The sequence below is a fragment of the Panthera pardus genome, unplaced genomic scaffold (genome assembly GCF_024362965.1).
Source record: "Panthera pardus isolate Hobbes unplaced genomic scaffold, ASM2436296v1 HiC_scaffold_22, whole genome shotgun sequence".
Lineage (NCBI taxonomy): Eukaryota > Metazoa > Chordata > Mammalia > Carnivora > Felidae > Panthera > Panthera pardus.
Window position 1 is genome coordinate 77,922,416 of NW_026526788.1, and position 14,448 is coordinate 77,936,863.

General features: G+C 42.3%; 1 protein-coding gene across 1 annotated transcript in view; it reads right to left on the bottom strand.

Moving 5' to 3' along the window:
* LOC109252319 (uncharacterized) overlaps positions 1-14,448 on the bottom strand; it is a 17,427-nt gene continuing 2,979 nt past the window's right edge. The window contains exons 2-3 of the mRNA XM_019424718.2: positions 2,409-2,529; positions 1-1,852 (exon numbers count right to left, since the gene is read on the bottom strand). Coding sequence (XP_019280263.2) covers positions 1,678-1,852; positions 2,409-2,529 — 296 coding nt within the window. The 3' untranslated portion in view covers positions 1-1,677. The remainder of the gene's footprint in view (positions 1,853-2,408; positions 2,530-14,448) is intronic.

A 14,448-nucleotide genomic window follows, 5' to 3' on the forward strand; every position in this document is an offset into this window, starting at 1 on the left:
CCAATGGCCCATGGCTATTGAAAGGCAGAGTTGGATTTGAACCAAGTGTATCTAGCTCTGAAGCCCACAGGGTATGCTCTGTCCCTACTGCCTACCAGACGGGTGTCCCAGGAGCCCTTGCCCCATCCTGCCTCCTTCGTGGACCCTGAGATGCCTGAACTTCAGATGTATTCCCAAGGAATTCCTGTACAGAACGTGCTTGCACAGGGCCTCCAGGGTTCTGCGCACTGTGCTGCCCGTTGGGTGAGACTGAGAGGGAAATGGGATGGGCTCAGGAGCTTGCCAGCGACGAGAAAATCGAAGTGCAAGTGAACACCGAACACCAGGCCTGAACAGGAGACGCCAGACAGAGGCAGAGAAAGTGCTTCAGGAACTCAAGAGGGACAGGTCATTTCCAGATGGGAAGTCTCAGGGCAAGATGCAGGGAAGATGCAGCCTTGAATTTGCCTCCTGAAACTCATCCTGGAGCCTGCAGGGATTTTCGTGGCCATTCCAAACGGCTGCTCTGTGAGAGCAGCCTCAGCTCCCACATCCCTTCTGGCAAATCTCTCCACCACTGGAGTGCTGAAATGGCCTCATCAGCCAAGCCCTCTGGAGAGAGTGCTCTGCTCACAAAGCCAGGGTTTTGTTAACAAGTCCAAAATGTAGTTTCAGATGGACAGTCTGTGAGTAAAAAGGGGTCCAGACAGGGGAAAGAGCAGGAACAGAGGGGAGCTGATGAACAGGAGTGGAGAAGAGTATGTCCTACTGCTGAGACCAAGAGAATCCTGGCCTCTCCAACTCAGCTGGGGGTTCCGGTCGGCAGTTACAGGCACTGGCAGCTGAATTAGCAAGACCCTGTTGTTAAAGGGATCCAGAAGGGAAGGAATCTGCTTCTGAAGATTTGCTTGGAGAATGCCAGAGGGAGAATCTCGGGTTTTCTGAAATGTCTTTCAGATGCCATTGGGCTCCACCCCATCATTACACAGATAAGCTAACTTAAACCCAGACATGTCCCATCGCTTTGTTCCCACTCTCTCCAAGATGACAGGTGTCCTCCTTCAGGACAGTGTGACAGAACTGTGCAGGAGAGGAGCTAGATGAGAGTGGGTGAAACTCTCGGGAGGAGAAGAGCCAAATGAGCTCCTCCAGCTGGGAATTTCTGAGTCGGAAACTGGAAACGCTCTAAGATCAATATATATTTTTCTTCTGGCATTGGAGATAACTCTCTTTATATTGCAATATAATACTACAAGATAGTTGCCCCAAGTCACCAAGTGGCTAGTACACAAATTTAAGTGCATTTATTACTTTTTTTTAATGTTTATTTACTTTTGAGAGATAGCACAAGCAGGGGAGGGCAGAGGGAGAGAAAGACACAGAATCCGAAGCAGGCTCCAGGCTCTGAGCTGTCAGCACAGAGCTGGATGCGGGGCTCAAACTCAGGAAGTGTGAGATCATGACCTGAGCTGAAGTTGGACCTTAACCAACTGAGCCACCCAGGGGTCCCTAAGTGCATTTATAACAAACAACAACAAACACCAGAGGCAAAGAATTATTTTCAATATTGCATTTATTCAAAAGTACATAAATATGTTACATAACACATAATGTAAACATTATAAAACTTGACTTGAATAATAAAACATTCTACTAAGAAAGAAAGATTGCGCACGAAGATTTTTGTGCCCACCCAAGTCAGAGTCCCTCGTTTACGTCACAGAAGCATGGTGGCAGGGAATCAAAGTCGGCATACAAGCTACATTCGTCACAGCATTGGAGGTTGGGATAAGACCCAGAAGTGATGGCTGCGGCCGCGACCTTGTCCAGGGGCGAATTTTTTAAGGCCAAACAAAGAGGTGCCTTTGAACATCTTAAGAAAAGACATACGCAAAGTATAGGATTAGAATTTTTCTTCTCCATCCATTTGTCACAATTATCGGGGGTACCTGGGAAGTTTAGGGCTGGAGCCAATTAAATACATGACACCAGCCCCAAACTAGAGTTCTCTGGCCCTGTCCCAAGTTCCTATCTAACCCCCTCCTCTCCTAGGATTGTTAGAAATGTAAAATCAGGTTGCAGCAAATAAAGGAGAGCAAACTACAAGCGTGGATCACCCAGCGGATCACTACAGGCCCATCAAGTGCAGAGCGTGATCGGGAAGAGGGTCAACTCAGTGAGGGTAGGTGAAGCAAAGCAGCACCCAGCCACCCAGCCGAGAACATTCTACTTATGAGCTCACAGCCCTAAGCCAGAAGGGGAAAAAAACCAAGGTTCTACACTCACCTGCCTTTGCCTTTTCCAACCCACTTGCCCTTCCTGGCCTCACCCAGGGTGGGGCCACAGGGCAAGGAATGACCTTGCTCAAGCAGAGAGCCCCAGGTATGCTATTTGAGGGGGTATTTTTCACTCTTACCCACATCACTCACTTCAATGCGTTGGCTACTTTGTAGTAAAGACAGATGACAACAGCCATCAGCACAAGCATGGCCACCAGGATACCGCCAGCAATGCTGAACATAATTACTGTGTTGACTTTAGTAGACTTATCTAGGCAGAGAAGCGAAGGCAAGCAGTGAATGTGGCCTCCCTCCCCACACACCCACCTAGCGACCTCAGCAGCTTCCTCTAGTGGAAAAAGAATGAAACCCAAACCACGGATCCTTATGCAAAATGAGTCTTCCCAGAAAGCCTAGGACCCTACGCTGGCCCAGAGAGGGGGAAAGGGTGTATGTTTGAATGAGAGGAGACTGAAATACAAAATCCAGAAAGAAAGAAGAACGTGGAAGAGTCCCATTCTTCCTTTCACAGGAAGTAATGCGCAGCTATACAAATGGTTTTAGTCCCAAATACCTGGATTTCCTGAGATACATTCATTTTCAGATTCAGAATTAAGTCCTCACTCGATAGCAAGCTAAAAAATCTATGGGAACGATTAAGGGGATGACTTTTTAAAAAGGTTATGTTCAACAATGCTGATCATATACAAATCCATTTTGTAAGTGATACATGTTTCAGGAAAACAGTTTTCTATTCTCCCACTGACAACGGCCATTTTTCCTTCTAAATCCTCCCAGGAAATCCAGTTTTTCTGGAATATGCAATTTTTTTAACCTTATTCCCTGAAACTGGGGGAAAGTGAAGAAGGACTGAAGAATAAACAATCCAACTGCCAAAACATACTTACTATTTTTTTCTTTAAAAAAATTTTTTTTAAACATTTATTTACTTTTGAGAGACAGAATGAGACAGAGCATGAGTGGGGGAGTGGCAGAGAGAGGCGGGGACACAGAATCCAAAGCAGGCTCCAGGCTCTGAGCTGTCAGCACAGAGCCCCCGACACGGGGCTCAAACTCACAGACCGAGAGATCATGACCTGAGCCGAAGTTGGATGCTTAACCGACTGAGCCACCCAGGCGCCCCCATACTTACTATTTTCTAACTCTTCCATGCTCGATGAATGCCGGCAGTAAAACAAAATTACAATTAATATAAACTTTAGGGAACAGTACATCTTATCAGGAATTTCTCAAACTTTTAATTTGAGAAAGAAAGTTCTAATTATCCCTGTTAGGAGTAATTAAGATACAAAGTTTGAAGAGCTTATTTTCAGATGCATAGTCTCCACGAGAGCTGGCAGAACGCACAGCCAACGTCCAGCTCCAACTTCTATGCCTGTCAGGCCATACATGGGCTATGTGACATCAACACTTCAGACACCAACGCCCTTTCACAGAGTTCTGAATTCCATTCCACGTTCAGATATATGTTAGGACCAACAGCAAGACGAATGTCCAAATCCTATTCTAAATAATTTACTCTCAGTCTCACCTTTTTAAGTTTTCTTCCCTCAGAGAACCTTTTAGGGCTTGACCATTAATTAAAAGCAAATCTGGGATTTCAATAAAGTAAAATGACAGTAGTGTGGTAGTGTGGAGAGTCCAATATCTAAAAATACTCATATATTTAAAAGTTCAATTATAGAAGACTGGGTAGACTTTATGTTGTGGCAACACAATAGAATAATATATAGTTGTAGTCATTCTACAGGACTCAGATATAGGTTAACAGACTTTGGGACATTATACTTCTTGGCTAAGGCAAAAAGATTTCAAAAAGTAATTTGAATAGGATGCCTGTGATAAATCAGGATTCTATTATTTTGAAGTACTCACACCTAACAAAGCTCGTTCAATTAAATGAGGAAACTATTTTAACTATGAAGGGTTATTCCTTGTTGCTTTGTCCAAACCCTGGGTGGAATCACAAACAGCAGGGGAGTTATCAACAAAAACAGTGGCATAAGACCTCTGAAAATTCTTTCCTCTCTAAAAGCAATGAGGAATCTAGCAGAAAAACTGACTTTTTCAGACTCTGAAAATTAAAAGCTTGGTGCAGCTCAGGAAACATTTATTTAAGAAGAACTGAATCTTAGTATAAACAGCAAGGTTTATCACATTGTTCCATCCTTCACTCTCCAGCTCCATGGCAACCTTGAAAATAACGGCCCAGGCTCCAATGCAGCCACCAAAGGGAAAATAGAGGCAAAGCTCTATCAAAGCCTTATTCCCAAAGAATTGTCATTATTTGACCTGTGTGCTGGTTACCTGAAAATCCTCACCTGCAAAGCTATCTGTCTGTATTTGACATAACTTAAGAGTTCACCCAATGCAAAAAGTCTTCTTCTAAGGGGATTTTGGCAAAAACAATTACAGACAATAGTTTTAACTTCCTGGCTGCCTGAGGTAGTGGATAACATTTGGGGCAAATCACAGAGTAGCCAAACAGCTTAAAGGAAAAGCTGGTAAATTAGATGTCCACAGGAGTTTTGAAAAGCTCTGATATATTCCTGGGACTCTAAGCCATGCACAGGTGTAGGGTTGTGTGCATGTCTAAGGCTGTGAGCATACTCAAGAAAGACATGAGATGGCGCTAAGCATTCACCTCTCACTGACCTTGAGGCTTTTTCCAAGCAAAAAGTGAAGGCTATGGCAGAGTTTTCAATTGCTTGGCTGATTGTCAAAGGCATGCCCCAATGCACACAGAGTCCCTCATGAAAGACTAGTGGATTTAATTGGTTCCAGGCATTTAAGGTAATCTTTGTCCAATCATTAGCTGATCACTAAGCTAATCAACAGAGACTTCAGTGTCCACCTACAACAAAGATTACAGATTTTATAGAATTTGTTGAGAAGTCACCAAACAAAAACAAACTCTGGATGGCAGGGAGAATCAGATTTCCAGAGCTGCCATGTTATATTATTTTAAATGTCTAGTTTTCATTGAGACTACAAGACATGCAAAAAAAAAAAAAAAAAAAAAAAAAAAAAAAAGAGAGAGATAGAGAAAAGAAAGAAAAAGGAAGGAAGGAAGGGAGGGAGGAAGGAAGGAAAGAAAAAACAAAAGTATGGCTGATAAAAGTAAAGTAATCAATAAAAAACTTTCCCTAGGAAGCCCAGACATTGGCCCTACTAGACACAGGTTTTAAATCAACTATTTTAAATATTTTCAAAGGAATCCATGTCTAAAGAACTAAAGTATGAGAATAATGACTGTGATGGAGAGTATCAACAAAGAGAGAAATTAGTAAAGAGTCAAACAGAAATTTCGGAGTTGGAAAGTGTAACTGAGAAAAATTCATGAGAAAAGCTTAAGAGCAGATCTGAGCAGGCAGAAGAAATAATCAGTGAACTCAAAGATAGGTCAATTGAGAATATCCAGTCTGAGGAACAGAAAAAAAAAGGATGAATAAAAATCAACGCAGAAATTCCTGTTCCACCACAACATGTAAAAAGCTTGGGAGTTGCCATCCTCAAAATAAGAAAAAAGCTGAACAATTGATAATCATAATGTCTTCCTAGGTCAACCAGTGAATTGAAGTCACAGGGCAAATAGACACCCCAAAACTGAAGAGACTGGTGAATATAGAGAATCACAGCTTCTCAGAAGCAGAAGCCACTGCTAGAGTCAGCAACTGATAGGAATTTTTAAATGGTAATTGACAAATTGCTGGAGGCTGAATGAGGACCAGCATGGAAGAAACAAATTCTTGGGGTCCCAAGTTTCATCTGGGAGGGGAGCCACTTTCATGAATTTTACCTCAAGGAGATCAACTAGATCTGTGAAGACCACAGAAAAATCCCCTCGTGTTTTGGTCTCCACTGATACCGCAGTGGAGGTGGTCTTATTCAGGAGGTGAAAGTCCTGAATTTCCAGTAAGCCTTCTCTGATACTACCCCAGCAATTAAGTGGAATGGTGCCTCATTATCACTGGGTCAAAACGAAAAGTTCACACTTCCCAAGATCTCCACCGATGGGGGTGTTATCACCCAGTGTTCTCTGACACTAGTCTGGCAAAAAGGGGTGATCTGGGACAATACTTTATAGCCTGGTGAGAGTGAAAGTCTAGGTTAAGTCTTTACTGGGGAGGGGGGCTGCGGGTGAGCCACAGTTTTTTTCTGGGATATTTGGCTGGAATACAGGCTCCCTGTCTTGTCAGGCTCCTCCCCTCCTTTTTTTTTTTTTTTTTGGTCCTTTGGCTAGAGACAACAGGGTTTTGCTTTTTTGGTTTGTTGGCTTGTTGTTTGTTTTTGTATTTTTTTGTTTTTTGTGTTTGTTTTTGTCTGCACCTATTGGTGTTTCCAGGTTGCTGCTTCTTCATCTCCAAGTCTGGAAATATGAGGCAGTAACAAAACCCAGAGAGCTCACCACCATGTTCCTTGGATTTCAAGTTTCCTAACTTGTCTGTTTTCTTCTCTCCACCTGTCAAGGCCTTGTGTTTGTTTTATACATAACGTCCAGGATTTTTAGTCACACTTGGTAGAAAGCATAAAAGTACACCTACTCCATCTTCCCAGAAGCAGAAGTCCCTCGTATGGAAGATTTGGGGTTTTGTTGTTTTTATTTTTATATTTTAGTTAACATACAGTACAATATTGGTTTCAGAAGTAGAATTCAGTGACTCATCACTTACACACAACACCCAGTGCTCATCACAAGTGCCCTCTTTAATACCCATCACCCATCTAGTCTATCTCTCACCCACCTCCCTCCATCAACCCTGTTTGTTCTCTATTATCAGGAGTCTCTTGTAGTTTGTTTCCCTTTCTTCTCCCCAACCACACGTTCATCTGTTTTGTTTCTTAAATTCCACAAGCTAAATCATGTTATTTGTTTTTCTCTGGTTGACTTATTTCACATTCTAGCTCCAGCCACATTGCTGCAAATGGCAAGATTTCATTCTTTACACACACCATATCTTCTTTATCTTTTCATCAGTCAACGGACATTTGTGCTCTGTTTAGCTATTGTTGACAATGCCTGTATGGGAGATGGTGAAATCAATCCTCTACTTAATGGCCATAGTCACTGTGCCAATCCTGCACTTGTCTGCCTCTGAAAGTGAATGCCTCCTTAAATCTTGTGTCCCAGGCACTTCACGTGTCATCTTAGATGGGGCCCTGTCCACCTTTCCACATAGTCTATCTCTCCAGCTTCATCTCCCACTGCATTTCCCCATATGCCATGCATTTTCATGCCACTGAGCCTTGACTAGATGGCTCTCCCAGTCCCTTTCCTCCTCTATCTGCCGTAATACTAACCCTGCAGGGCTTTACTCAATGCAACATCCTGGGTAAATTCTTCACTGCTTCCCATCTGTCTCCCATGTTAATTGCTCGTTTTCCTCTGTATCCATGACACATGCTTGTACCTCTCTAAAAATTTGAATTCCAGGGGCGCTAGGTGGCTCAGTCAGTTAAGCGTCCGACTTCAGTTTAGGTCATGAGCTCATAGCTCATGAGTTCGAGCCCCACATCAGGCTCTGTGCTGACCACTCAGAGCCTGGAGCCTGCTTGGATTCTGTGTCTGCCCCTCCCCTACTCATGCTCTGTCTCTCAAAAATAAATAATAAACATAAAAATTTTAATTTGAGTTTCATTTGTCGTAAGGATTTCCAGTTCCTGTTTTAACTCTGAACAGACATTTGTCTTGAGTACAGGAACCTACTATGTTCACTCTCACTGAACCCAATACTCTGGAGTTGAATTAACTGTGGGGTGTTTTTCTACTTCTTATCTTACAAAAATGTTTTTTTCCAAGCTTCTTTTCTATGCCCTCCATCGAAGCAGCAACTATTCTGAGGGACATGTTCTCGAATGAGCTTAGTCATGATTAAATAGACAAGTTATGTAGACCTTCCCTACAGAGATGACCACTTCATTTCTTGGTTTCCTTTTATTCCTGTGGTTACTTGGTTGCTGTTTGAGGAGTCTGTACATTGAAAATTTGCCTTGTATCAAGGTATGTTTCACCGGGCAGAAACTCAGGATCCCCAATATCAAGAGTCCACTAGGTGCTGACACATTTCATGGGCAATGACCCAAATATGAATTTTGTCAATCTGATAGCAACTTGCCTGATCTAAACCTCTAAATTCAGACAGAGCAATAAATTCGGACGAAACAGAAAACCATGAGCATTATTACTTCATTTATTGTTCAAAATATTTTAGGGGCTCCTGGGTGGCTCAATCAATTGGGCGTCCAACTCTTGATTTTGGCTCAAGTCATGACCCCACTTTCATGAGATCAAGCCCCGTATTGGGCTCTGCACTGACAGTGTGGAGTCTGCTTGGGATTCTCTCTCCCTCTCTGTCCCTCTCCCACTCTCTCAAAATAAATAAATAAATAAACATTAAAATATAATATTTTACTGATTACTTATTAGTCAGCAACATGAAGCTACTGACCTTATTACTTCCAATATGTTTTAGCAGTATTTTTCTGATCTTCACTGGAGATGGCCAGAAGACAATGACTAAGACTTGGACAGATGAGGAAACTGAAGCACAGAGAGCAGAAGTGACTCCCTTAGGTCCCCTAGCAAGTCACTGGCAAGGCAGCAACTAAGGCCTGGTTCTGTGATCTATCCCTCCAACCCCCTCCTCCCAGATCCAGTGCCCTTCTACCCCCTCAACCTTTCTGCAACCCTCTGAAATGATGTGTGCCCCATTCACAGTGCCCACTAAACCTATCATCCAGAGGCTTTGATTTTGGCTCGGAGCTGAAAGATATGCAAACCAGTTGCATTTCATTTAGGGAAGGGCCTGGTTATTGTTAATATTTTCATCCTAAGTGCTATTCACATGTAGTGATTGGTCAGGAGTACTGAGAGTGGGGCGGGTGGGTGGCTCAGTCAGTTCAGTGTCTGGCTCTTGATTTTGGCTCAGGTCATGATCTCAAGATCATGGGATCAAGCCCAGTGTCAAGCCCCATGGCAGGCTCTCTCCGTCTTCCTCTGCCCCTCTTGTGAGCATGCCTGTGCACTCTCTCCTAATAAAAGAAAGGAAAAAAAAAGGTACTCAGAGTGGTGGGAGAGGCCATGTGTTCCAGATGGCAAAAAGTAGGCAGTGGCTGTATGCAGAATCCAGGAGTTGAACTTTGTGATGTGATCCAGGTTACAGGGGTTTGTTTTCCTGGCAAATTCTTCATCATTCACACCCACAAGGACTTTCACCCAGGCCCCTTACTTCGCCAAGTGCCCATCCTGTGGCTCTCGCCTGGGGCAGGTGGTTGCAAACACCCTGCTACTTGTAAATTGCACATCTGTGGCAGAAAGCAGCCCAGGTTCCAGGCTACCGGAATAAGCCTGTGAGCACCCCCTTACTTGGCCCAGGTTCCATCTCCAGACCTCTTCCACAGCTCCTGCTCTGCTCCCAGGATCTTCATCTTTACCCTCAGACTCCTGCTCAGCTGAGGACCTTGCTATGGTTCTGGCAACTGCCATGAAAAGAGTCAGGTTTTGCCCTAAATAGGAAGGATCTTCCAAACTGAAACCCTCTTCTAGCAGTACATGCTACTATAGTATAGGATAGAATCTATACATGCCAGTTAATTCCCTGATTAATTCCCAAATCTGTGTCTGTGTAAGACTGGTTCTAATGCTTGCTTTGTCTTTTCAGCCTAAGTTTTTCTTACCTTTTAGCATGCATTATGTTTTGCTGAAAACCAGACATAATGTATCTGGAGAAATGTATAGGACCTGAAGTAATCAGGCTGTTAGTGTGGAGTTTTATGTTAATCTGGTTAAGATAGGCTATGCTTAACATTTGCTGTAACTATAGGTGTCAGAGGCTTCAATTTCCTCCAGTATTCTTGCTTTTGTTCCCCCACCCCCGTCTTTGGTTTCCCTAGAAACTCTTTTAAAATAGTCTGCATCCTACTCTTTCAACTGTCATCTGTTTTTATACTGAAGCCCTATTAATATTGGTAAGGCACTGGGGAAGGAAGGCATTCCAGAATCTTATGACTAAATCTATTTTTAGCATACCCGAGTCCCCAGCCTGTCACCATCAAAAATGTCTTTTTTTTTTTATCCCCCTGCCCCTACTTGCTGACTGGAAGGCTAAAGGGGTCAGAGTAGTCTAATTGCTCATCCCCAGATCACAAAAGACTCTGGTGGTTTCCCCTGAGGGTACACCTTTGTTAAGAACACTGTGGGCTGGAGCATCCGGGTGACTAGGTCAGTTAAGCCTCTGACTTCAGCTCAGGTCATAATCTCACGGTTCATAGGTTTGAGTCAGGCTCTGTGTTGACAGCTTGGAGCCTGGAGTCTGCTTCAGATTCTGTGTCTCCCTCTCTCTGTGACCCTCCCCCACTTATGTACTGTCTCTCTCTCTCAAAAATAAATAAACATAATTTTTTTTTTTTTTTTTTTTTTAGGAATAGTGTCGGCTGTATTTCCAAATGGTTACTTTCCCCTCCCCACTGCAGAAAGCCTGAGGGGATTCTTCTCCAATCTTCACTGTGTAAATATGGTGGGGTTCCTGGAAGTAAAACCCATAAAAGTATGGGACTACTAAATGTGGGCTCTCAGGGGTTTCCATCTCCTAGCTAGCTAGTCCACACTTGGCTTCCAGCAATTTATTAATGACCATTTAAGTGTTCCTACAAGTTACTGCCTCCAGAAGATTCTGTCCCTGATAAGCAAATCTCAAGTGTGATTTTCTGCATTTACCTCTCTCCAGTTTTCAGAGTGGCTCTTTGTTTGCCCTGTGACCTCAATTATCTGGTAGATTTTTTAAAAGTCATTGATTTTCAGTTGAAACAGCTTTTCTCTTATGATAAAGACAGTTGTGATGAATTCCAAACTCTTTGCATGTCAGAGCTGAAACCAAAAGTGTTGATTTTTTTTTTTTTTAATTAATAATATAAACCCACGTAAACAAAAGCTCTTTGGAGTATTCAACCCATGAGAATGTAAAGGGTCCTAGGCCAAAAGTATCTGAGAACTACTGTGTTATAATACACAGTCAGTCACGATTCACACTATAAATCCTAAGTTAATAATAAACTGCTCTTTAAAATAACTAAGCCAATCTGAAAAAGAAAAGGGAGATGACCCAAATAGATAAAATCATGAATGAAAATGGAATTATTACAACCAATCCCTCAGAAATACAAGCAATTATTAGGGAATACTATGAAAAATTATATGCCGACAAACTGGACAACCTGGAAGAAATGGACAAATTCCTAAGCACCCACGCACTTCCAAAACTCAAACAGGAAGAAACAGACAACTTGAATAGACCCATAACCAGCGAAGAAACTGAATCAGTTATCAAAAATCTCCCAACAAATAAGAGTCCAGAACCAGATGGCTTCCCTGGGGAATTCTACCAGACATTTAAAGCAGAGATAATACCTATCCTTCTCAAGCTGTTCCAAAAAATAGAAAGGGAAGGAAAACTTTCAGACTCATTCTATGAAGCCGGCATTACTTTGATTCCTAAACGAAACAGAGACCCAGCAAAAAAAGAGAACTACAGGCCAATATCCTTGATGAATATGGATGCAAAAATTCTCAATAAGATACTAGCAAATTGAATTCAACAGCATATAAAAAGAATTATTCACCATGATCAAGTGGGATTCATTCCTGGGCTGCAGGGCTGGTTCAACACTCGCAACGTAATACATCACACTAATAAAAGAAATAGAACCATATGATCCTGTCAATGGATGCAGAAAAAGCATTTGACAAAATTCAGCATCCTTTCTTAATAAAAACCCTAGAGAAATTCGGGATAGAAGGAACATACTTGAACATCATAAAAGCCATTTAAGAAAAGCCCACAGCTAATATCATCCTCAATGGGGAAAAACTGAGAGCTTTTTCCCTGAGATCAGGAACACGACAGGGATGCCCACTCTCACCGCTGTTGTTTAACATACTGTTGGAAGTGCTAGCATCAGCAATCAGACAACAAAAGGAAATCAAAGGCATCAAAATTGGCAAAGATGAATTCAAGCTTTCACTTTTTGCAGATGACATGATATTATACCCGGAAAACCCGACAGACTCCACCAAAAGTCTGCTAGAACTGATACATGAATTCAGCAAAGTCGCAGGATACAAAATTAATGTACAGAAATCAGTTGCATTCTTATACACTAATAATGAAGCAACAGAAAGACAAATAAAAAAACTGACCCCATTCACAATTGCATCAAGAATCGTAAAATACCTAGGAATAAACCTAACCAAAGAAGTAAAAGATGTGTGTGCTGAAAACTATAGAAAGCTTATGAAGGAAATTGAAGAAGATACAAAGAAATGGAAAAACATTCCGTGCTCATGGATTGGAAGAATAAATATTGTTAAAAAGTCAATACTACCCAAAGCTATCTACACATTCAATTCAATCCCAATCAAAATTGCACCAGCATTCTTCTTGAAGCAATCCTAAAATTTGTATGGAACCACAAAAGACCCTGAATAGCCAAAGTAATATTGAAGAAGAAAACCAAAGCGGGAGGCATCACAAGCCCAGACTTTAGCCTCTACTACAAAGCTGTAATCATCAAGACAGAATGGTATTGGCACAAAAACAGACACATAGACCAATGGAATAGAATAGAAACCCCAGAACTAGACCCACAAAAGTATGGCCAGCTAATCTTTGACAAAGCAGGAAAGAATATCCGATGGAAAAAAGTCTCTTTAACAAATGGTGCTGGGACAACTGGACAGCAACATGCAGAAGAATGAAACTAACCCACTTACACCATTCACAAAAATAAACTCAAAATGGATAAAAGTTCTGAATGTGAGACAGGAAACCATCAAAACCCTAGAAGAGAAAGCAGGAAAAAACCTCTCTGACCTCAGCCGCAGCAATTTCTTACTTGAAACATTTCCAAAGGCAAGGGAATTAAAAGCAAAAATGAACTATTGCGACCTCATGAAGATAAAAAGCTTCTGCACTGCAAAGGAAACAATCAACAAAACTAAAAGGCAACCAACAGAATGGGAAAAGATATTTGCAAATGACACATCAGACAAAGGGCTAGCATCCAAAATCTATAAAGAAGTCACCAAACTCCACACCCAAAAACCAAATAATCCAGTGAAGAAATGGGCAGAGGGGCGCCTGGGTGGCTCAGTCAGTTGAGCGTCCGACTTCGGCTCAGGTCATAATCTCATGGCTCATGAGTTCGAGCCCCTGGTCGGGCTCTGTGCTGACCGCTCAGAGCCTGGAGCCTGCTTTGGATTCTGTGTCTCCCTCTCTCTCTGCCCCTCCTCCACTCATGCTCTGTCTCTCACTCTCTCTCAAAAATAAATAAAATTTTTTTAAAAAGAAATGGGCAGAAAACATGAATAGACACTTCTCTAAAGAAGACATCCAGATGGCCAACAGGCACGTGAAAAGATGCTCAATGTCACTCCTTATCAGGGAAATACACATCAAAACCACACTGAGATATCACCTCACACCAGTCAGAGTGGCCAAAATGAACAAATCAGGAGACTATAGATGCTGGAGAGGATGTGGAGAACGGGAACCCTCTTGCACTGTTGGTGGGAATGCAAACTGGTGCAGCCACTCTGGAAAACAGTGTGGAGGTTCCTCAAAAAATTAAAAATAGATCTACCCTATGACCCAGCAATAGCACTGCTAGGAATTTACCCAAGGGATACAGGAGTGCTGATGCATAGGGGCACTTTTACCCCAATGTTTATGCAGCACTTTCAACAATAACCAAATTATGGAAAGAGCTTAAATGTCCATCAACTGATGAATGGATAAAGAAATTGTGGTTTATATACACAACGGAATACTACTTGGCAATGAGAAAGAATGAAATATGGCCTTTTGTAACAACGTGGATGGAACTGGAGAGTGTGATGCTAAGTGAAATAAGTCATACACAGAAAGACAGATCCATATGTTTTCACTCATGTGGATCCTGAGAAACTTAACAGAAGACCAAGGGGAAAGGGAAAGGGAAAAAAAAAAGTCAGAGAGGGAGAGAGCCAAACCATAAGAGACTCTTAAAAACTGAGAATAAACTGAGGGTTGATGGGGGTGGGAGGGAGGGGTGGGTGGGTGATGGGCACTGAGGAGGGCACCTGTTGGGATGAGCCCTGGGTGTTGTATGGAAACCAATTTGACAATAAATTCCA